A 24,981-nucleotide genomic window follows, 5' to 3' on the forward strand; every position below is an offset into this window, starting at 1 on the left:
TTTTTTCTCTCATTTTGCGCCAATTTAGGTCACGTAAATGTTATGTATTCTACGTGTAAATTCTATGAAAATTTCGGCAGCATGACGGCGCAAACCGTCATCTACCAAACCTATTTTTAAGCTAACCTGCAGGGACAACAAACAACCAGCAACGAACGCACTCATGCCATTCTACATATACAACCAAAATGTGATATGTACATCAAACTGGGGGCTCTCGCCCAAAACAGGTCCGAAAGAGTACAAAACGAAGTTCAAAATGTACAAAGTATATACAAGACAACAACAAACAAAAAGGGAAAAGCAGCTACTCCTGGTCACCGCTCAGCTCGGCCACGGTCGCCTCGAGAACAGCGATCTCAGGGTCCTTGACCTCCAACTCCCTCAACAGACGAGCGGTCTCCTCTCGGGACTGCTCCAGCTCGCGCTCCAGGTCACGCTCTCTCTACAAATGATAAATAAATGCCTCATTACAATCATTTCAAAAACAAGTACGAGAAATTGCAACAAAATTTGAAATGAAATAAAGAGAATGAGAGGTTCATACCTGTCGTCCTCGACCACCAGCAAGTGCCTCGATGGCCGTGGCTCGCAGCCGGTTGGCCATCCTCCACAACGCCACGTGCTGAGACGGCGCCACCTGCATTCAAATAACAAAAGGATTTCAAATGCATTCTTATGCAATGAACAAATGCATTCCTATACGATAAAAACAATGTGTGACAGCCGAAGATGGGGGCTTACCCTCCACACTAAGTGCTGCCACTCCTCAAGGCCAGCATCCGTCACCTCCTCGCCAAAGTCGCGGATCTCCGAGATCTTCGTCATCCCCGCCGCGTCAGTGTACTCAAGGGTCTCCGGATAAGCTGGGGGCTCGACGTCTGCCACCTCGATCTCCTATGAAGTTCAAATGAATTCTTCATTCGACGATCATTCGTCAGTTTGTCAAATCAATTCAAAAGTAAGAAACTTACCACGATCGGCTAGTACGCTAGCCTCTGGCGAACAAACAGAGAGTACTCCTCACCAGGAAGAAGGAGGGCGTCACCACTAGCATCCGCCAAGTCAGCCTCTCTCTCGGTGTCAGAAGGCTCCCTAAACATCGTCCGTGGAGGATCGATGGGAACCGTGAAGGTGTCACGAGAGCAGTGACGAGTCAAAAGCTCACCCAGGTACCACACTGGTCCCATGGACGTCCTCAACAGCAACCGACTCGAGCTCCTGGGTCGAAGGACCTCAGCCACAAAGGCCGGAGCGTCAGGGTAGTCCACCCAGGGTCTAGGCACCCAGTAAAACAAGCAAACGAAAGGTCATTCTTATGATCGGCTCTAAACGGGAAAGGGGGTCATTCCTATGATTACTCCTAAATAAAAATAACAATTAAGAAAAGTAATTAAAGGTACTTACGTCGCTCAACTTCAGGGCATTCACGCCCCGTCGACAAACGTCGTAAGAAGAGCGTTGGCTCTTCCTACGGCACACCACCCAGTCCCTCACGACAGGGTATACCCTCGGCTCCGGCTCCGTCCTCTTGGGCGCGAAGCCCGGAAAGTAGGAGTACACCCATGCCTGCAAAACAGAGAATAATCGATAATGATCTTTCACAATTCGATAGAAATAAAAGAAATAAAATAAATACATGAAGAAGTAATGATCTTTCATAATGCAAAATAGAGGTTCATACCTCCAACAGCAGCCCAGGACCGACAGTAGCAGGAGAAGTCCCCTTCTCCATTAGCTCGGGACGAACCATGGCCCTCATGTAGCGAGTGAGGACCGCAAAGCCAGGAGTAACTCAGTCCCACCTACCTAGGTCACTCAAGTCAGAAAGGAACGGAAGAAGCTTCGTCGACAGCCTCTCCCCCTTGTCTCCGAGGTAAAGCGAAGACAAGAACCACCAGAGCCACAAACGAGCCCTCTGCTCCGCAATACAAGCAGGAGGAGCCATCCTCCTCCCATCCATCAACACCGCCGTCGGGGTCCTACCCGCAATGTAGTCCCTGACGTAAAAACTCGGCACCAAACCCGGAACGGTAGCAGCATCCTCCGCCAGGTTCCAGCTGATCAGCCTCCTCGCCTCGGCCGAGTACACTCTCATGGTCGTCGACGGCCACACCACAGCCTCCCCTCCACACGGCAGACCAGAAATCATGCCGTAATCCTCCAAAGTGACCCCGACCTCTCCAAAAGGGATATGGAAAGTTGAGGTCGTATCCCAGTACCGATCAAGGAAAGCTCGAATCAGGCAAAGGTTAACCCGAATCTTCCTTTCCCTGATCGACCTCCATGCTCCCACCAAGGCTCCGAAGGCTCCCAACTCGACAATGGCCTTCTCCTCCTCCGACAGTCTCTCGTAGGCGTCCATCATCGTCGAGTAACCAGAGAAGGACCTCATGTTCCCGGCCTCCTGTATCAATTCGACGCAAAGCTATCTTTAGCACAAAGCAAAAGAGAAATGGAACGGCAAACAAACAGGAAATGTAATAAGAAATGACGAGTTCAAGACTTACCAAACTCCTCGCCATCCTGTAAGACAGGTGGCTCTCTACCGCCCAAATGAGATGTCGACCATCCCATTTCTCGGCCCACTCGGGTGCCCCCACTAGCTGACGACCACCACGTCCTACGTTGGCCCGCCTCGGGACCTCCTCAACCTCCTCCTGTACTACCTCCTCCCTCTCACCCCCTACGAGAGCGAGAGAAGGGTCGAAGTCTACGTCCATGGGAGCCCTCCCCGGCGTAGAAGGAACGTCACCTGCAAAATTAAAGTAAATTAGGCCGCGTCAAATGACGACAAGGCTCGGTGAGTTTGTTTCAAGCCTTTTCGAGCCCTGAAAGGGTCTTTTCTCACCATCTTTGGCCATTTATTTCAAAACCCGACCGCTCATGTGGTAAATTGGGTCAGGTCAAGTCTAAGTCCAAGCCTAGTCACAGGTTTAAGTCGAAAATTCGGCAGCATTTCGCTATAATAGCAATTATGCCCTAGAAAAGTGTCCTGAAAAAATCGCCACAAATCAAAAATCCGACATAGCAGGAAGTTTACCCATTACACAAGGATTCCAAAAACTAAATTTCATCAAAAATGGGCAATCCTAAAGGCACTTTCGAAGCGATTTTCGAAACGGCTGAGAAACCGTCTCAAATTCGCTCAAATGCTCACTGCTTGACGAAAATTCAAAAAGAATACATGGTTATGTTCCTAACATTGCCAATTATCCATTTCTAATGTCAATTCTACAAGACAAATCCATTAGGGGGAAAAGCCCCAAATTTTCGAGATTTTGGGTATGAAAACCGTAATTTTTCCGATCAAAATCAAGCAAATACAAGAATTAAAGCAAGGATAAGACACATACCTCTATTAGTCATAATTAATGGAGTGGATTGATCAAATTTTGACGGAAAATGGTTGGAATTTGAGAGAGTTTTAATAGAAATTGTGTTTTAAATTATGAAACAAAACACGGGTTTCTGTCGAGTTTTACTCAGACAGGGACAAGCTTGGGAAAGGACGCATCACCTACTGCGCCTCTTCCAAGAGTCACAGCTCTTGCTGCGCCTCTTCCCCAGCTTCCCTCCAGCTCAATTTTCAAAAGTTCATTATAAGTTGGTTATTTTTGGGTCCATCTTTGGTGCGCCTCTTCCCTGACACCTTATATCATGTATTTGGTCTATTGGGCATTTATTTTTTGTCCGGGCCCGTATTTCTAAAGCAGACTGCGAAACCATGGCAGTATTTTATCTCGCCTATATCCTTCTCAAGTAGACTGCGAAACCGTCGCAATATTTTATCTCCCAGCAGACTGTGAACCGTCGCAGTAATTTATCTCCCGGCAAGGACTTTGCTTGCAGCAACAAGCAGTTTCCGACGATGTTTCGACACACCTTTGTCAATGCCTTTTTTTTCACCGAAAGTTCATGACAGCCGATTGTACTTCTCGAGATATGGAGTTTGTTTGGAAGCCGACACAAGCAGATTCCCAGACATGATTCAACACAGACAAAATCATCAATATATTACCCGACGAGAGTTCGCTTGAGACCGACGCAAGCAGATTCCCCCAGCAGTTTCTACCGACGCGCTGCTATCCTCAATATTATTCGTTTCGAGAAAGAAGTCTCAGGTATGATTTCTTCTTATGGCTGGCGAGCCTCCTTACGTAGTCTAATGGACTTTAAACGACCCTCCCCGATAGTCGACAGACTCTAAAATGTTCCCGACGACAGGTCCTTGGCTCAGACCCCTTGAGCCGCCTCGCGTCGCCATAGTCGTCAGGTTGTAATCTTCGATTGACCTGATGGCTATACTTTAACTTTCGCCTTGTCCAAGCCTCAGTCAAAGTGAGGGCTCTATAGATAACTCATTTCTGCACCTCCCGCCAACCACCCAGTGATGATTGGGCCGCATGTTTGGTACACGGAACGATTTATGACAGTCCGTAAGTTTATCGTCAAGTGATATCTCAAATACTTGTGTCTACCCCTTGGTCATCATTTATGCGCCAATACGTTCGTTTTGACAGTGATTAGAGTTCATTTGAAGTCCGGGTCAAAAACCGCTTCATTTTCTAAGAAACCGTTCAAAATGCCGAGTCGGAATATTCCGGATATTTATTTGATAAATTAATTTTATATCTTTTGGTAAAATATATCCCGAAAATCTTATTTTAAAGAATAAGGAAGTTGAGATCCACCGCAATTCCCTAAAAGAAACGCGTAATTCTTTCTTCCGCAGGAGGAAACCTCTGGGGAAATGACGCAGCAGATGCTGCGCCTCTTCCCCAGCCTTTTTCTGCGTGTTTTCAGAATTTTCCGTGATTTGTTTCCAAAGTTTGAGTCATTCCATAACTCTCCATATTTTCTAGTATAAATAGGGACCTTTGTTCCACATATTTTTCACGCGAGTGTCCGCCCTTCTCTTCTCCCTTTGCATTCTAGGACCGTGCTCTAAGCTTTCGACGCCTACGTGCTTGATCAATCGACCACGTAAGCTCAGATCATTCTGAGTTCCAGTCACGTTACATGACCGGCCAATTTGACCACTACACATCAATCAACTTAATCTAAATCCTCTAACGAGGGCACTTTCTACATACATTCGAGTCGAGCAATCACTATACGTTAACTTAGTTAATCTCGTTTCGTCAAACATGTAAGTCTGAGGGTGTAAATCCCATCCTTTTATTATATTTTATTTATTGTACTAATTAATGTAAGATTTACGTCAAAAGCATGCTTAAAACCGATTTCTAAAACCCTTTCATTAAACTATTTTTACGGATTAACAGTGGGCAGACGTCGAGAAAAAACGCAGCATCTGCTGCGCGTCTTCCAGAGGCTGCCGCAGTTCCTGCTTTTCTTCTTCTTCCTCGGTTCTCTGTTAGCTCGTCCCTTTTGCTACTCTTTCTTATTTTCTTCTCTTTTATCCATACATTGTTCTTCCGGGTGTGCTTACGGAGCAGTGTTGTTACCACGTGAGCTTGTTGAACGATGACTTTGCTTGACTCTTCCTTTCGACCTCTCCTGAAACAATGAACAAACTGAGGGCTCGGCTTGGCACCGAGCGTACTCACTCCGACGCTCAAGTCAGTAAACTTAAAGGGATTAAGTTGTGTGATACTTGGCAAAGTATGTTGTAGAGAGATAAGGGAGTTTATACCAGATTATGAGTGGTTTAGGTTATCTTTTTGGATCCTTTCCTCAATGAGGGTTGAGGAGTATTTATAGACTTTCACCTTTTGTCACGTAGTGGCCAAGTGGCCAAGTGGCTAGCAGGTGGAAAGACCGTTCTACCCTCGGCCGATGGACCCATGGCAGGCCGGCCGAGGGGTCTTGGATATGAGTACGCGGATATGTATCCCGGCTAGCTAGTTGTCCTAGCCGAGACCCAAGTGACAGGCCGACAGGCTGCGTCGGTTAGGCTGTCTAAGGTGTTGGCTTGCTTTGGATATCTTTGACCTTGCTCAATATGTTGACTCGGTCAGCGGGTGCAGAATATGCCCCATCAATTTGCCCCCAGCGTAGTCTATGCCGTGGTATGGGCTCCGATGTGTGTTGAGCGTATATTCTGCGCATGTTTCATTTCTCCATCGGCTTCTTCTTCCTCGGCTTGGACAGCCTAGCCGTATCATACTATCCCCCCTCCACATGGATGTGTAATGGACATCCGATGTGGAAAAGAAAATGGTGCTGGCTGAGACCGAGGTTGAGAGCGCCGTGTGCTTTTGATTGCCCCCAGTCGGTGCTGCCAAGCTTGGTTGAACAGCGGGTCGTTTGGCAAGTAGATATCAAGGAGCGTGTTGAAGAAGTCTTGTAACTGATTGACATTCCATGGCAGCATGTTTGACACGTGGCTCGGCGTTGATTGGTTGACGCTTCATGGGCTTTGCTCTGATTGGTCGGATTGAGTGGGCTTTGCTCTATAAATAGGGCAGTTACCTCCTCATTTTGGCCTTCCAATTTTCATTTTCTCAAAAAATTTCTTCTTTCTAGCCCTCTTTGACGAAACTTCTCTCTAGTCTTCAAAGCGTTACTCGGCGTAATAGTCTTCAAAGCGTTACTCTTATTTGTTAAGTATTTGTTGTCATGTCTCCTGCTGATGCCGGACCTAGTAATCCTGCGCCGGGGGGCTCCCCGTCGCGTTTTGATGAAGAGGAGGCATTGGCCGCCATGCCGATAAGGTCCGGGGGCCCTAGGTCTCCTTCTCCTGAAGTGGATGAGAAATATCTCGAGGATTTTTCTGATGAAGATGTTGATGATGATAATGATGATGAGGCGACCCCATCTGGTTCGAAGAGGGCGAAATTCTTGGATCACGGCGACGCCTGTTCGATCAGTCCTGATCGTACTTGGTCGAATAAGTTCGCTAGCTGCTCCGACCCTGACTTTTATGAAGATCATTACTCCTTCGGCAGGGGGTATAAAATTGTTATCCCTGAGGAAGGTCAGGCGGTCTGCTGCCCTCCCGAGGGTTGTATCGGCGTGTACATCAGACACCTGGAGTATGGGCTCCGGTTTCCTCTTAATGTACACGTTGCTACCATAATCAAGGCTATGAACGTCGCCGTGGCACAACTGCATCCGTTTGCCATCAGGACGATTGTGAGCTTCGTATGGCTTTGTCTCTTTAAGGGGGAGATCCCAACGGTTAACCTGTTCCGTCGGTTTCATCATCTTCGACCGTCCACCCAAGGTGGCCCGGGGTGGTATAGCGTGCAGACGGAGCCGGGTTTTTTTACCGTTTCCAAGTTGTCGTCTTGTAAGGAGTGGAAGGGGCGGTGGGTGTACGTCGAGGTGCCGGAGGATTACCCACTGCCCCGGGCATTCCAGAGCCGCGTCTATTTGCGGTGCGAAAATAGGGGAGAGTATGAAAAATACGTCTCCCGTAATAAAATTAAGATGGACGCCGCGAAGGTCTATCTTCAGGAGGACGAGAAGCGGGCAATGAGGCTGTTTGAGGCTGAGAAGGATGGTACGCCGAAGGGATGGAGGCCCCCGACGCAGATCGTTCTTCAGGACGAGCCGCTCTACCGCGTCGGCCTCATACCGGCCCTCAACCAGGGTGAGTAGGGTCGGTGTGAGGCCCATCTTTGCTTTTATGTTTCTATACTTGAACTTTGGTTTCACTTCTTTTGTTTACCTCTTTGCTTTGGTTCTTTTGCAGACCGTTTTGGCCCGGATCTGTCGGAGGAGATCCTGAAGAAGTTGGGGCTTGACAAGGCCGGGAACGTTGTTGAGCTGCATCCTAAGGCTGATTCGCGTGAACGCAGACCGACCCCCAACGAACTTATGGAACAGCAGTTGAAGAAACTGGATGTTACGGCGGCTCAGGCGAAGGTTGTTGGCAACGTGCCGCGCCGGAAACGAAAGACGACGTTTATGGCGGCGATGGCGTCAACTTCGGCTCAGTCTTCTATCCCTGTGATCCAAAAGCAGCAGGTGGTCATTAATGTTGAGGACGAGGAGGTCACCGTTGCGAAGGGTCCTCCTCCTTCGAAGAAGAGAAAAGAACCAATGCCTGCTACCACCGCCACCGAGACAGGGGAGAAGAAGGACTCAGCCGGCCCTTCGTTTAAGAAGGTCCAGACTGGTACGGATCTAACCCATGGCTCGGATTTAGGTGGTTCTTTAGGCATTCCTGATGATAGGCTCTCTGACGTGTCAATGACTGTTGACATGGATGCTCTATCTGAATTTTTTGTAGATCAGCCGTTGTCGGCCGTGGCTCTTACTGAACAGCAAGTGGGGAAGAAACCTGTGCAGGGTGGTGATCAAAATGTCACCGTTGACATTTCATCCCAGAAGGCTTCCCCTGCCCAGCTTGTGGCGGAAGGCACGAGATTGTGCAAGAGGCTGGCGAAGTGGAACGAGCTGGCCGGTGCTCATATTATAGAGCAGGAGAAGGCCGTGGCTCAATCCGCTCCTGAGCTTGAACGGCTTAGGCTTGAGCTTACCGCCACTAAGAAGGTGGCCGGGAAGGCGAAGGTGGATCTCCTCGATGAGCGGAGGCTTAGGGAGGATGCTGAGAAGGCGCTCTTGGCTGAGAGAGCTAAGGCTGCTGGAGGAGAAAGCCAAACTTCAGGGTGCTTTCGACGCTGCGGTTCTTAAGAGGGAAGAATGGAAGTCCCTGCATTCAACTGAGGTAAAGGCGCACAAGGGCACAAAGGCTGTCCTCGCCCAAAGAGAGGAGGACATCGAGATGCTCCAAACTGAGGTCATCCCTAACATGTGTGCCCAGTACCGGGACCAGGCCGAAGAAGCTGCCAGGGAGGCAATCAAGAAGCTCGTTCCTGAGGGCTCCTTCCCGTGGCAAGAATTTGACCGACTTTTGGATGAGATGGCCGACGCTGCGGAGAAGGCAACTGCGGAGAAGGCGGAGGCGGCGAAGGCTACTCAGGAAGCTGAGGCCAGGGCGGCCCATGATGCAAGGGTGAAGGAGGCCAGAGAGGTGGCTGAAAGGGCAAGGGCACGTGAAGCTGCCGAGCCTTCTTCTGGGCCGGCCACCGAAGATGATGCTGCTGCTGCTGATGGAGAGCAGCAACAAGCATAGGGAGACGGGCGGTCGTCACCAGACTCACCTGGCCCTTCGGATAGCTTCAGCTGTTCGGGAGCCAACTATTGAGCCTTTCCTCCCTGCCATCTCTTTTGGCGCTTTCAACTCTTATGTTTGTAACCTTTTGCTGTACCTTTCTCTTTTTTGTACAACTTTGGTAGGTTGAGTTTAGGCTGCCCCTTGTGGGGACGGCCGTCGTCTTCTTTCTTGTACTACCTGTAAACATTTAAATAAGAGTTTGTTTCTTTTGCCTCCGGCTTGGCCGAGGTCTTTATCTCATTCTCATCTGAGTTGTCTTCGTACGTTAATAGTTGAGCGCTCTTTTTCTTTTTGCTTTTACCCTCGGCTTGGCCGAGGCAGCTAGAATGCGTATCTCAACTGTACTTAACCTTTTTTTTTTAAAACATGTTGGCATGTCGGTCGCTTCCTCTTACGCGCACGGTCTTAGCCGAGGCGGTCAGATTTGCTATCCCAACCACCGTTGTGAACATGTTACGTATCAGCCGTTGTGTCCCCGTCACTCTTCGGGGTAACGGCTGAGGTGTTCGTATCTGTAGACGTGTTGATCGCTTCCTCTTTCACTCTCGGTCTGGCCGAGGCGTCCTATTTGCGTTTCAACAGTGCTTATACGTTCCTAAGCAAGCTGGTCGTTGTGGCGAGTAACAACTTGCTGTCGGCAAGTCGTGTTTCCCTCGTCACTCCCGGTTTTGGCCGAGGCAACTGAGTTTACGTTTCGACTGCTCTACGTATCTATAGACATATTGATTGCTTCCTCTGCCACTCCCGGATTGGCCGGGGCAGTCAGATTTGCGTCTCAACAGTGCTCATACGCTTTTGTGCATGTTGGCGTGTTGGTCGCTTCCTCTTACGCGCACGGTCTTAGCCGAGGCGGTCAGATTTGCTATCCCAACCACCGCTGTGAACATGTCTGTAGTGACTGCCCGGCTTAATTTGCGGCGTCTGCTCTGGTATGACTATGGAGGGGACGAGTATTTTGATGGAAAACTTGGATTATTCTTCATAAGGTATAATCATGCGTTGGGGTGCCCACAATGGTTTTGGACACCTCCGCCGCTATATGAAATATTTCCTTAGATTGTCCGTGTTCCAATGGCTCATTAGAGGAACACCCTCCATGTCTGTCAGCCGGTATATACCCGGCCTCATTTCTTCAACCACTTTGTAGGGTCCTTCCCAGTTGGCCGTCATTTTTCCATGAATGTTTCCTTTGTTGGTTGCGGCTGACTTTCTTAGGACTAGATCTCCTACTCTTAAGTCTCTTTTGTGGACCCTACGGTTGTATGCCCTTCTTATTCGGTTTTGATATACTGCCAAGTTGAGCCGTGCCGTGTCTCGGCTTTCTTCGACCAAGTCTAGGGAGGCTCTCAGGCCTTCCTCATTTTCGGCTGGGTCAAAGGTCTGCGTTCTAAATGTCGGCACCGATGCTTCAATTGGCAGGACGGCTTCAGACCCATAGACCAGGTGGAATGGACTGTATCCCGTTGCTTCTTTCTCCGTGGTTCGGCGACCACGGGGACGCCGGTAGTTCATCAACCCAGCTTCCTTTTAGATCTTCAACCTTCTTTTTTAATCCGTTCAATATCGTCTTATTGGCTGCTTCCGCCTGCCCATTGCTCTGAGGGTGGCAGACGGAGGAGTATGCGAATTTGATGCCGAGTTCTTCTAACCAGTTCATCACCATGTCGCTCCAAAACTCTCGGCCGTGGTCAAACACCATGACTTGGGGCAATCCAAATCGAGTTATAACGTTTTCCCAAATCACTTTTCTTACGGCCGCCGTGGTCTTGGCAGGTACTGCGACGGCTTCGACCCATTTGGTGAAGTAGTCAACAGCAACGATCAGATATTTTCTTCCTCCGGAGGCCGTTGGAAATGGCCCTAGTAGATCCATCCCCCACTATGCAAAAGGAAGGGGACTAAGCACCGGTTGCAGGTCTCGGGAAGGAGCATGTATCACCGGAGCATGCATTTGACAGTTCTTACACTTCTTGGTCTTAGTTCTGGAATCCTCAAGCATGGTAGGCCAGAAGTAGCCGGCTCGGAGAGCTTTGTGGGCTAACGTTCTCGCCCCCATGTGATGTCCACAGATGCCTTCGTGTATCTCTGTCAGTATTAGCTCCGCGTCGGCTGGACCGACACATTTCAAGAGTGGCCTTATTACAGACCTTCTGTACAATTCTCCTTCGAACACCAAGTACCTGGCGGCGATCCTCTTTATCTTCTGAGATAGACCGCGGTTCTCCGGTAACTCATTTGTTAGTTTGTATTTCATTATCGGAGTCATCCACGTCGTCTCGGCTTCTATGTCGCCCACCATGCAGAGTGTGTCAGTAATGCTTTTAGCATTCCTGATATCCACTAGCACGGTTCGGCTGACATTCTTGATGGTTGAACTTGCAAGTTTTGAGAGAGCGTCGGCCCGGTTGTTCTCAGACCTGGGGACGCATTGGATCTGGAAAGATTTCAGTTTTGTCGTGTCAGCTTTTACCCTTTCCAGGTACCTTACCATTCCGTCGTCTCGAGCCTCAAACTCTCCTTTGATTTGGTTAGTCACCAATAGGGAGTCTGTCTTCAACACAATGTGTTCTGCTCCGACAGCTCTAGCTAGCTCGACTCCTGTTATCACCGCCTCGTATTCGGATTCGTTATTTGAGGCCGAGAAGGTAAACTTCAAGGCATACTCAAACTCGTCCCCGTTTGGGCTGATGATAAGGATGTCGGCTCCTGAGCTGTTCGTCGTGGAGGACCCGTCGGTGAATACTTCCCATACTCCGGGATTCGGTTCCTCTTTATATGTGCACTCGGCCAGGAAGTCTGCAAGTGCCTGCCCTTTTATCGAGGGCCTTGGCTTGTATTGAATGCCGAAGCCAGATAGCTCTACTGCCCATTTGATGAGCCTGCCGGATTTTTCGAATTTTTCCAATGCTTTCTCCAATGGTTGGTCGGTTAGGACCGTCACGGGATGTGCGTCAAAGTAAGGTTTTAGTTTCCTTGCGGCAACGACGACAGCAAAGGCTGCTTTTTCGATCAGTGGGTAATTTCTTTCGGCGGCTAGTAGTGTATGGCTGATAAAATAGATTGGGTGTTGCTGCTTGTCTTCTTCTCTGACGATTACGGCGCTGACCGTGGCCGAGGTAACGGCTATGTATAGATATAACGTCTCCCCCAGCATCGGCCTGGACAGGGTTGGGAGAGTTTGAAGATGAGCTTTCAGTTGCCTGAAAGCTGTGCTCTGTTCCTCCCCCCAGTTGAAGTCTTTATTCCCCTTCAACACTTTGAAGAATGGGGTGCTCTTGTCGGCTGACCGAGAGATGAAGCGGGCTAAAGCCGCCATTCTCCCGGTCAACATCATAACCTCTTTTTGACTCCGCGGCTCCGGCAGGTCCAATATTGCTTGTACTTTCTCTGGATTGGCATCAATTCCCCTGGCACTGACAAGCACGCCGAGGAATTTACCTGCACGGACACCGAAATTGCATTTCATTGGGTTAAGTTTCATCTTGTATTTTCTTAGTGAACAAAATGTTTCGCTCAAGTCGGCCAAGTGCTCGCTGTCAGACTTGCTTTTTACAATAGCATCGTCGACGTAAGCCTCGATGTTTCGCCCTTTTTTATCTTCAAATACTTTGTCCACCAGCCTAGTGTAAGTTGCGCCAGCGTTTTTCAAACCGAACGGCATCATTTTATACATGTATGTGCCGTGTATGGTGATGAACGCGCACTTAGGCATGTCTTCTTCGGCCATGAATACCTGATGGTACCCTGAGAAGGCGTCGAGCAGGCTCAGCATAGTGTAGCCTGCTGTTGCGTCTATTAAGCTATCTATTCGAGGCAAGGGATAGCAATCTTTGGGGCACGCTTTTTTAAGATTTGTAAAATCGACACACATTCTCCACGCCCCCGATGACTTCCTCACCATTACAACATTAGCTAGCCACTCAGGGCAAGTACAAGGCGTGATAAAGCCTGCCTCTAACAACTTGTCTACCTCGGCCTTGATGGCTTCATCTTTCTCGGCCGAGGAGTTCCTCATCTTCTGCTTGACGGGCGGCGTTGGAGAGCACGTTCAGCTTGTTAACGATGACCTCTCGGCTCACGCCCGGCATCTCGGCGAGTACGCGAAGACGTCTTTGTTTTTCCTCAGCAGGTCTAGGAGATCGGCTCTGAATTTTGGTTCCGGGCCGACACCGACAGTTACGGTGCGTCCTGGATCAATTTCCACTTGCTCAGTCTCGGCTCCCTCGACCATGCTGACGTTGTTGGTGCTCATCGGATCACCCTCCTGTTGTAAGGATGGGCTCTTCCCCTTCTCTGATTTCTTCGCCACTTTGAGGGATTGCATGTTACACCCTCTCGGCGGATATTTGGACATTGACAATTTCGTCTCTCTCGTCCTTTGAGACGAGCTTTTGTGCCTCCCCCGGTCCGAGACATACATCAATGTCGGGGCCCGGATGGACATTACTGACATCGCCTCGCTCAAAGTAATCCGGCCTATCAGGACATTGTAGGCGGACGAACCATCAATAACCACGAACTCAGACCAAACATTTTTGGCCGCATCGGCTTGGCCGAACATCACCGGCAGTTTGATTGACCCCAGGGGTACCAGGCCGGCCCCAGAGAAGCTGTACAGTGGGTTGGTGCAGGGGCTCAGGTCCTCAATCTTCAGGCCGAGATTGAGAAAGCATTCCCTGAACATGATGTTCGTGTAGGCGCCTGTATAAATTAGGCACCTCTTCACCAAGTGGTTGGCTATGTCCAGGTGGACCACCAGCGGGTCGCTGTGTGGGGCTACGTCTCCTTCGTAGTCTTTCCTTCCGATGGTTATATCGGGGACGGTGGAAGCGGGGATCGCTGTGGTGGGCACAAAGTTGATGGCTTGATAAAGCTCATTTAAGTGCCGTTTGTGCCCATTAGCTGATCCACCGTTCTCGTTTCCTCCGATAACCACCTGGATCACTCCCATCCTCTGGGATACTGATTTCTTCTTCGCCCCGTCGGAGCTCGTTCCCGGGGTCCCAGCCACGTACTTGCGGAGGGCTCCCTTTAGGATTGGCTTCTCGATGGGATTCTTCAGATGCCGACAGTCGTCGGTCTTATGGCCGGGCTGACCGTGGCAGAATGCGGTTTCGTCACTCATAATTACCTCTGGTTGTTTTGACATCTTCTTAGCTTTTTGGGTGGGTTTTGTTTTGTGTTTTTAAGGGATTTGATTAGCTTTTAGTATCAAGTCCCCACAGACGGCGCCAATAATTGTTCCGGGTGTGATTACGGAGCAGTGTTGTTACCACGTGAGCTTGTTGAACGATGACTTTGCTTGACTCTTCCTTTCGGCCTCTCCTGAAACAATGAACAAACTGAGGGCTCGGCTTGGCACCGAGCGTACTCACTCCGATGCTCAAGTCGGTAAACTTAAAGGGATTAAGTTGTGTGATACTTGGCAAAGTATGTTGTAGAGAGATAAGGGAGTTTATACCAGATTATGAGTGGTTTAGGTTATCTTTTTGGATCCTTTCCTCAATGAGGGTTGAGGAGTATTTATAGACTTTCACCTTTTGTCACGTAGTGGCCAAGTGGCCAAGTGGCTAGCAGGTGGAAAGACCGTTCTACCCTCGGCCGATGGACCCATGGCAGGCCGGCCGAGGGGTCTTGGATATGAGTACGCGGATATGTATCCCGGCTGGCTAGTTGTCCTAGCCGAGACCCAAGTGACAGGCCGACAGGCTGCGTCGGTTAGGCTGTCCAAGGTGTTGGCTTGCTTTGGATATCTTTGACCTTGCTCAATATGTTGACTCGGTCAGCGGGTGCAGAATATGCCCCATCATACATAATAATCTTTTAATGCGTATTCTTAATAATTATCGTGTTTTATTTACGGTTTAAATCCCTTATAATCGATATTTGCGGGTTTTCGCCATTTAATCAAACCCGGATTTTTAGAGACTCGATTTGTTCATATCAAGTTTCCGAGGTTCGCCTTTGTACATATTTTTACCGTTTATTTCCAGTTTATCTAGTTCTTTCAAGTTTGTTTCCGTCTTCATAAATTTAACCTAGTTTGACATAATTCGTTTTAATTCGTTTTTTAATCCGTTTTAACCCGTTTTAATTCGTTTTATTGCTTTTATGACGGTTTCACATGTTAATAATATGCTAAATCACTTTCATCCGAGTCAAATATCAATAATCAACCATTAAAATTGCCAACGAACATTAACAAACCGCAGTTCTGACTTCACAGCCAGAACTCACCTCAGGAACAGACGCAGTGACCACTGCGCCTCTTCCAAGGGACGCAGCAATGCTGCGCCTGTTCCTGGGTGATTTCTGCCCCTGAACTTCCGTTCTTGCTTTGACCATAATCCCTTAATTACGTAATTAATCGACTATTAGCCGTAATATCACCTCCTAATCTGTCTATATTTTATTTTCCTTTCATTTTCTCAAATTGTCCGTCTTAAGTATATTTTTGACGCAAATCAATCTAATTCGTTGTAATTTATTGTAACTTTTAATTATCGTAATTTATTTATTTATTTTATTTTATCATGGATGATTTATTTACTTGCTCTTCACATGTAATTAATTCTAAACCCTAATTCGACATTAATAAATACTAATTATTTGTTCACCGACTTAGTTAATCTTCACATGTTAGGATCAAAACTTTGGATGTTGCATTGCATGCATATAATCGATGACATATCAAGTATGAATAACTTCCCTAATCATTAGTAGAGGCCGCTATCGAGGCGGGCGGGATTAGGTGTTCGATTAAAGAGCTTCCTAATGCGTACCCTCACCCCCTACTCCAGATCTCTGTGAACATCCGTGTTCATTGGCATCCACGAGAGTCATTCTAGACATAGAATGCTAAGGGTACGTATTCTTAGTGTTCATGTCACTACTTTATGTCTTGACATGACACGAGGTATTCGAACCGTTCCAATTTCCCATAAAAATTGGTGGCGACTCCACAAATGCAAACGCTTGTTCCCAAGTGCCACTGTGGCCCATGTCCACAATTAGCATGTTCACTCTATCCATGAAACCATTCTAATTATCTTAAAATCCGCGAATTACCAAACACTCTTTTCTAATTCTGCTGATTTTTTTTATAGTCAAACCTGCTACCGAAATTTGCTAACATTATCCGTTATCATGAATCTACTTCTGCTGTTTGCTATTTGCCAAACAGGGCCTAAGTTTGAATCGGGATATTTTGAGTATGTTATTTATTGTGAGTTGAGTCGATTGGATTATTTCGAATTGGGTCATTTTCGAATGTTAAGTTATCGAGTCGTTAAGGTATGACGTATTTTGAGTCAGGTCATTTTTCATGTTAGTGGTTTAAACAATTTAGGTACTACTAACTTAGCTAACAAAAAGAATTTACTTATCTTTTATGAAACATCAAAACCAATTATCTTTTATTTTTTATGTCGAATACTTCGTAAATTGACTTGATAATAACTGATCCGAGAATAACCTGAACTCGAATTGACCTATAACCCGATTCGATCTGAATTATGTTAAACTCAAAAATAACCTGATTTAATTGACCCGTTTGTCAAGTATTGTTATGGATCGCGTTGGGATGGACAATGGTGTTTTGAGAATAAAGAGGAAGGAAAATATAGATGGTATGGACTATGAAGTAAGAGTAGTTGAGAGATGGAATATAGTTTCCTCAATAATTTAGAAATTGGCTCATTTTTCATATGCCGTAGTTAGACCTATTAAACGAGGTAGGGCTGGTAGGTTATGAGGTCGGATAAATTATGGATCGGCCCTATTACGAGTTTCTAGGTTTATACCAGTTTCGAATCGAGTTAGGGTTAGAAACGAATCAGATTAACGCCTTTAATCAGGGTTTAGGTTGAAAAGAGCGGGAATGTTTCGATTGGTAGGTATCTATTGGTGTTTAGGTCGAACATATTTTGACAACTGTTGCCGTATTTTATTGAATAGTTCTATTTTATTTGTGGTCCACCTTTAGATGTTTACAAAGGCACATTCCTTAGAAATTTAAAAATACTCAAAAAACATGTTCCATTAGACACGTTCCTAACTTTGTCGGTCCAATTAACATTTATAATTATATTATGGTTATGATTATGATTATTGCAGAACATGAACGTCAAATTGACAAATTGGTAAAAAAAGCAAGGGTTAGTGGACAAATTGATAAAAAAAGTTTCTTTTTGGACAAATTGGTAAAAAAAAATGGAGGATTGGACAAATACACAAAAAAAAAAAGAATTGTAATCCAATTAATTAGCACAAATTATCATTTAAGACGGATATGTCCGTATTAAGTTTAATACGGGTCAAATAGTACGAACAAAACAAAAGCAAAATGCATGAGAAAAACGCAACAAATTTGTCTTATATGCACACGTGAGATATACTCGACCCGTTTTAATCTTAAGACAGATATAGTTGTTCATGGGTTCGGGCCGAGTCGGTTAGGGTCGAGTCAATTTCGGACTTGTTGGTTTCGGATCGGGTTATTTCGGTTCAGGTCATTTTCGGGCCAACTATTATCAAGTTATCCGTGGATAATAACCCGTTTGACTCGACTCGGTGTGAAAATGACCCAAATTTTCTTGACACGTAAATGACCCGACCCGAAATGACCCGATCTAAGATCACCCAACCCAAAAAATGAGCCGACAAAATCTAACTTTAATTTAACCAAAAAAAACTTGAAATGACTTTTTTATCTTAATCATTGACCCGAAAATGGGCCGAAAAATATATCGCACATACCCGAAACCAAAAATGACTCGACCCGAATTAACCCGAAAAAAATGCGAAACCGAACTAACTTGACCTGCGCTAGCCTGACCCGTTTGCCAGATGTACCGAATAAACCCGACTCGAACTCAAGCCCCGAAACCCGAATTAACCCAACCCACCGTAACCCGACTCGAATATTTATTGTTGCAAACCGGTTGGCCCGAAAAGGACCTCAACCCGAGATAACCCGACCCGATTCGAAACTAGTAAACTCGAAAGTGACTCGATCTGAATCCTTAAAAACGGGTCGAGTATATCTTATTGCATTTTTCTCATACATTTTGTTCTTGTTTTATTCCGACTACTTGACCCGTATTAAACTTAATACGGATATATCCGCCTTAAATGATCATTTGTGCTAATTATTTGGATAATCATTTCTTTTTTGGTGTATTTGTCCATCCCTCCATTTTTTTTACCAATTTATCCAAAATGAAACTTTTTTTACCAAATTGTCCATTACCGCTTACTTTTTTTATCATTTTGTCAATTTGGCCATGAATATGTTACCTTTGATGAACGTAAGTGTGGAGTGTGGACGCAATGTTATGTAAATGGGAAGAAATGCGTGATTCAAAAGGGACGATTGAGGTGGATGTGTATTCTTCTTTGACCGATATGGCCGGTGATGTAATTACAAGAACAGCTTTCGGTAGCTCTTATGAAGAAGGAAAAAAATTATTTGAGCTTGAACATAAAAGTTTATGTCTCAAGTTTGAGATGATGAAATCCATCTATAATTAATGAGTAGGTCTCCTCAGAGACGGTCTCTTAATAAGTTTTATTGAGAGACTATTGTACAATTTTAAGAAAAAGTGGTACTAAAGGTAATCAAATAGGTACAAATCATGATTAATGATAAAATGGGTACATTTATTATCTAAATGGGTACAAAATTATTATGTTACGATCAACAACAAAAGGGGTACGAAATACAAATGAAAGGGTACGAAAGATTGGTCTCTCAATAACTTAGTGAGAGACCGTCTCTCCCAAGTTTTAGTGATAATTATATACCCGGTTGGAGGTATGTTTTGTGCATGTTACTTCTAATAAAAAAGAAATTAATTCATAGAAGCGAAAATAAACCATTTATTTTCGATGTCAACCAAAACAATTATTGAGATAATTATTGAACATAATTAAAAATAACCACTAATTTTTTGAGGAAAAAAAGGCATGACAATATCTTAATTATCAAAAAGTCTTATGAAAAGACGAGCCTTAGAGGATAATTTTGAAAATACATTAATTATTTACGCATCATCATTATATTTATTAAAAAAGACCCTTATATTGTTGATGTGGCAGCATGAAGATCCAGAAAAGTTGGGTAAAATAGTCCATCAACTCATAAGATTAAACGGGCCCTAGAAAATTAGGAGCATAATCGTCCATTATTCTTTCATCTCTATTTCCCGTGTCCATTACTTTTCCTTCCCCTCTTCCCTATACACTCAAAATACATTACTCATTTATCTATTCAATTCATTTATTCATTTCACATAGGAGTCGGTCTAGGGTTTCCTAGGGTTCGGTCTAAAAATCTTCGTCTTTCATCCTCTTACTCGAGGCTTCATCTCACGATTTTCTTCGTGAGAGCTGGCTTGCATTCTGTTTTCTTCCTTTGTTTCTTTTGTTTCGTTTTGTGCTGGTGTCAAGGATGAGCGTCACAATCGGCCACCACCGGGATGGGAAGGAGCCTATGGGGGATGAGGAAGTTTCTTTCGAGTGGGAAGAGGGTGTTGAAGCAACGAATGAGAAAACTTCATCGCTATTGGTAGGGAAATTGTGGGCATCACGGTCAATTAATGTCAAAGCCGCCATCAAAACTATGATTAATTTGTGGAACCCATCGCAACCAATTATGGAGAATGTAGTTGATGCGAAGGAGAAGACTTTCATATTTCGTTTCGACTCTGACCGAGATAAAGCTAGGGTTTTCGAGGGACAACCGTGGCACTTTGATAAATTCTTGTGGTGTTTTGCGGAACCGAATCGTACTGGTAAGCTTACTGATGTCCCGCTTTTTCATTTTCCGATTTGGGCAAGGATCTATGACTTGCCAATCACGGGGAGAGCTTGTGAAGCAAATGCTAGGCGAATGGGGGATGCGTTAGGATCGTTTATCAGTGTCGAATATGGACCAAATGTTGAGCTTGATAGGGCTATTAGGGTCAGAGTGCTTTACGATGTTCGAAGACCCCTGAAAGCGACAATCCCAATTCGCATGAAGGGAGGTCGATCTGTTAGCTTTAATGTCAAGTATGAGCGTCTCCCAACGTACTGTTATGGTTGCGGAATTATAGGGCATGGGGAGAAAGATTGCGAAGATGGTCCATATGAGGAGGACGATCTCAAGTTTGGGGATTGGCTACGAGCATCACCTTGGAAAGTAGTTAAAACCGTAAAGGAGGGACCGGGCAAGGCAGCTAGAAATCTTAAAATGACATTTGATGCTGCTAAATCTCAAGAATCTGAGGAGGTCATCTCGAACATGATTGAAAAGTTGCAAGCTATAGCCATTAATCTTCGTACCAAGAAGAGTGTTAATGTCGAAGAGGAGGATCGAGCGTGGGACAAGGATAAGCATAACGATGGGGAAGGAGGGGTTGCAGCAAAATCGTCACAAGGAAGTGGGAGGCAGTTGCAACTCTCGCCCTCTGTTGTTGAAATTGATCAAGTTTCGGATTTGGGGTTGGGGGTGATGAATAAGCAGCTGGGAGGCGTCCTGGAGGGTTCACATAGCGGAGGGGAATTTTGTTCTTTGGTACAAAATATGGAGGTGGAGCGAGGGGAGGAGATGACAGGGGAGATAGGGGTACAGTCAGTCGAGGTGAGAGGAGAACAGGGAGGTTCAACAGGTGGGCAAAGAGGTAAATGGACGAGAATGACGAGGTATATTATTGAGAATGCGGGGCTACGACAAACTCTTGACCCGAAAATGAATGTAAATGATTCGGGAAAAAGGGAGAGGGAAGAGCACATTTATGTGAGTGGGAAAAAGAAGTTGAAACGAGTTTCAGACGGGGGCGTCTTAATACCTGAGGCGGAGGTTGACGGAGTTCAACCCCGCCAGCCCCAATGAATATCTTAAGTGTTAACTGTCGGGGCTTGGGCAACCCCGACACGGTTAGTGTCCTTCGTGCCCTGGTACGAAGGGAAGCCCCAGCCATAGTGTTTCTATGCGAGACCAAACTCTGTGGTCGTGATATGAGGAGGGTGAGGGAGAGAGTGGAGGGATACTTCGGGATGGAGGTGGATAGTATGGGGAGGTCTGGTGGTCTTGCTATGTTGTGGCAGAAAGATATTGATTGTGTCTTTATGTCCGCTTCTGTTCACCATATGGATTTTACGGTCCGTCATGATGGGAAGGAGTGGAGGCTCACTGGGTTTTATGGGTGGTCGGTGGTCTCTGACCGTCATCTATCTTGGGATTTGCTAAGGATTCTTAAGGGGCAGTCGACTTTGCCGTGGGTTTGTATAGGTGATTATAATGAGATTTTGTTTTCTACTGAGATGAAAGGGGGAAGTCGGCCCCAATGGCAGATGAATAATTTCAGAACAGCTGTTGATGATTGTCACCTTCGCGACTTTCCTTGGGTAGGGTATAATTTTTCCTTTGATAATGGACAAGCGGGTGAAGCAAATAGACAGAGTATGTTAGACAGAGCTCTTTGCACGGTTACTTGGCTTGATTTATTTCCTCATGCTCGACTTCACTACCTGGATCGTAAATGGTCGGATCATGCCCCGATCAAGCTTTTTATGAATTCGAAGGAATTGGGGGAGACAAGGGTGCGACCTTTCCGCTTTGAACAAATTCGGGTTGGGGAGGAGGGGAGTGAGGAAGCCGTAGAGAGGGGTGTGGCGAGAGTAAGAGGAGACCTGGTGGCGGTTTTAGACGAGTGTGCGCGCGAGTTAAGGGGTTGGCAGAGGATAAACATTAACAAGATAGGTAGAGAGCTGGAGAAAAAGAGAAAGCAGCTGGCACAATTTAATGAAGGGGATCGATCCGAGGCTAGTGTGCAGCGAAGAAGGCAACTTGTTGCAAAAATTTCCACTCTTCGTCGTCAGGAGGAACAATATTGGAGACAAAGGTCGAGGGCTCTGTGGCTTAAGGATGGGGACCGAATAACCAAATTCTTTCATACTCGGGCTAGGGAGCGAAAAAGGAAAAATTTCATTGCGAAGCTAATTGATGATGATGGTGCCGAGAGGGTGGGAACCGAGGCAGTGACAAACGTAGCTCTGGATTATTTTCAAGGCCTTTTTACCTCATCGAATCCTATCAATTTTGACGAGGTCTTGCAGGGGATTGGTGGCTGAGTGTCAGAAGAAATGAATGAAGGCTTGCGGCGGGATTATAGGGAGGACGAGGTGCTTGATGCTTTGAATCAGATGCACCCATTAAAGGCGCCGGGTCCGGATGGTATGAATGGTTTGTTTTACCAAACTTATTGGGGTATGGTTGGGCCGGAAGTGATGCGAGCTGTTCTTGCCATTCTTCGGGGAGAGCGGTCTCCGAGGGACATTAACAAAACAAATATTGTTCTTATCCCAAAGAAGAAAGCCCCGGATAAAATCCGGGATTTTCGACCGATTAGCCTTTGTAATATGGTGTATAAGCTCGTCTCGAAGGTTCCTGCAAACCGCCTGAAGCAGTTCCTGGGGGACATTGTCTCGAAAAATCAAGGGGCTTTTACCCCGGGGAGAGCCATTTTGGACAACGTTCTTATCGCTTTCGAAGTTTTTCATGCCATGAAGAGTTCGAGACAAACAGAGGGACATATGGCGATTAAGTTGGACATAGCAAAAGCGTACGACAGAGTTGAATGGAGATTCCTTTATCGGGTTCTGCGAGTTATGGGGTTTGAAAGAAATTGGATAGACCGTGTTATGGCCGGCGTGACCATGGTCTCGTTTTCTGTGCTGATTAATGGGAATCCTTCCCGTGCTTTTCGGCCAACTAGGGGTTTACGCCAAGGCGATCCTCTTTCTCCTTATTTGTTTATTCTTTGTGAGGAAGTCTTATCTGATTTGATGCGTAGGGCTGTTGAGGATGGACTTCTCCATGGGGTCCGGGTCTCAGCTGGGGCACCAGAAATCTCTCATTTACTTTTCGCAGATGATAGTATTTTCTTTACTACAGCCGCGGAGGAGGAAGCTGATGCTGTGAGCAATATTTTGCGACGATATGAATATGCTTCTGGGCAGCTGGTAAATCTGGATAAGACTACCGTCTCTTTTAGTAAGGGTGTGCTAAGAACGAAGAGAAGTAACCTGGCGGCACGTTTGGGTATTATTGAGGTCGAGGAGCAGGATCGATATTTGGGGCTGCCTACGGTGGTGGGGCGGTCCAAGAAAGTGCTCACCAATATTCTGCGTGCCAAACTGAGCAAAAGGCTGGAAGGTTGGCGTGGAAAAATCTTGTGTAGGGCTGGTAAGGAGGTTCTTTTAAAGGCTGTAGCCAATTCACTCCCTACCTATGTTATGAGTATTTTTAAAATTCCCGTCAATTTTTGTGAAGAACTCTGTGGTATGATGTCGCGGTTCTGGTGAGGGCACGAAGAGGGGAAGAGGGGTATTAATTGGGTATCGTGGAGGAAGCTGTGTCAGCCTAAGGGTATGGGTGGGATGGGTTTTCGTGATTTTAAGCTATTCAACCTTGCTTTACTGAGTAAACAAGCTTGGAGACTCATAACGGAGACGAAGAGTTTATGGGCTCGAGTTATGAAGGCTCGATATTACCCAATGGTGATTTTCTGTCGTCCAATATTGGTAACCATCCTAGCTATACTTGGAGGGGTATCCACGAGGCTAAAGGCGTGCTCGGTTTAGGTCTTAGAAGGCGTATAGGTGATGGGCTCTCAACCCGTGTGTGGGGTGATGCCTGGGTCGTGTCAAACCAAATAGGGCGGGTTATTACACCTCAACCTCCGGGGCACAAAGGCATGCTGGTTGCGGATTTGCTAAGTGACGGGGCCAGAGCTTAGAATGAGCAGCTGATCGATAGTATTTTCTTGGGTTTCGAAGGGGCAAGGATAAAGAACATTCGCCTTAGCGAGAATGCAATCCATGATGATTGGTTTTGGAGCGCGGAGAGGGATGGGGTGTTTACTGTCCGGTCGGCCTATCGGCTTATGGCGGGAGGGTGCGAATTCCTGGATGTGGGGGTGCTTCAAATTGGGAGAGGGAGAAATGGTTATGGACTAGGCTCTGGAAAATCCCGGTTTGGCCTCGCGTGAAACTCTTCTTTTAGCAGCTGTGCAGCGAAGCTTTAGCGACAAGAGCGAACATCGCTACTCGAGTTCAAATCCTTTTGAGTAAAGATGTACTTGAGACTCTTGTGATCATAAAATACCTTAAAGGTCGCCCCATAAAGGTAATGTCTACAAATCTTGAGAGCAAACACAACTGCACCCAACTCCAGATCGCGTGTAGGATAATTCTCCTCATAAGGCTTCAGTTGCCTAGAAGCATAGGCAATCACTTTACCGTTCTGCATCAACACACATCCCAACCCGTTCTTTGAGGCATCTGTATAAACCTCAAAGTTCTCACTCCCTTCAGGCAATGCTAAGATTGGAGCTGTGGTCAAACGCTCATTTAATGTCTGGAACGCCGTCTTACAACTTTCATCCCAGCGAAACCTGTTCTCTTTCCTCATCAAAGCTGTCATAGGTCTAGCAATCTTGGAGAAATCTTTCACGAACCGTCTGTAATATCCTGCTAAACCCAAGAAACTCCTGATCTCAGCTACATTCTTTGGTGCTTCCCACTTGGTAACTGCCTCAATCTTTGCAGGATCCACAACTACCCCTTCCTTTGAAATCACATGCCCCAGAAAGGCAACTTTCTCTCACCAGAACTCACACTTGGACAACTTGGCATACAACTCATGCTCCCTCAAGGTCTGCAACACAATCCTGAGATGCTCCTCATGCTCCTCCTTAGTCTTAGAATAGACCAAGATGCCATCGATGAAAACCACTACAAACTTGTCCAAAAACTGACTGAAGACTCTGTTCATCAAATCCATAAACACAGCAGGTGCATTAGATAACCCAAACGGCATCACCACATACTCATAATGGCCATAC

The 24,981-nt window shown here is 46.3% G+C and overlaps 1 protein-coding gene across 1 annotated transcript; it reads left to right on the plus strand.

Moving 5' to 3' along the window:
* The first annotated feature begins 21,145 nt into the window (after positions 1–21,145).
* Positions 21,146–22,207, plus strand: LOC141595575 (uncharacterized). Its single transcript, XM_074415542.1, has one exon. The coding sequence runs from the start codon at positions 21,146–21,148 to the stop codon at positions 22,205–22,207; it is 1,062 nt and encodes a 353-aa protein (XP_074271643.1).
* The last annotated feature ends 2,774 nt before the right edge of the window (positions 22,208–24,981 follow it).

The sequence above is a fragment of the Silene latifolia genome, chromosome 8 (assembly GCF_048544455.1).
Source record: "Silene latifolia isolate original U9 population chromosome 8, ASM4854445v1, whole genome shotgun sequence".
NCBI lineage: Eukaryota > Viridiplantae > Streptophyta > Magnoliopsida > Caryophyllales > Caryophyllaceae > Silene > Silene latifolia.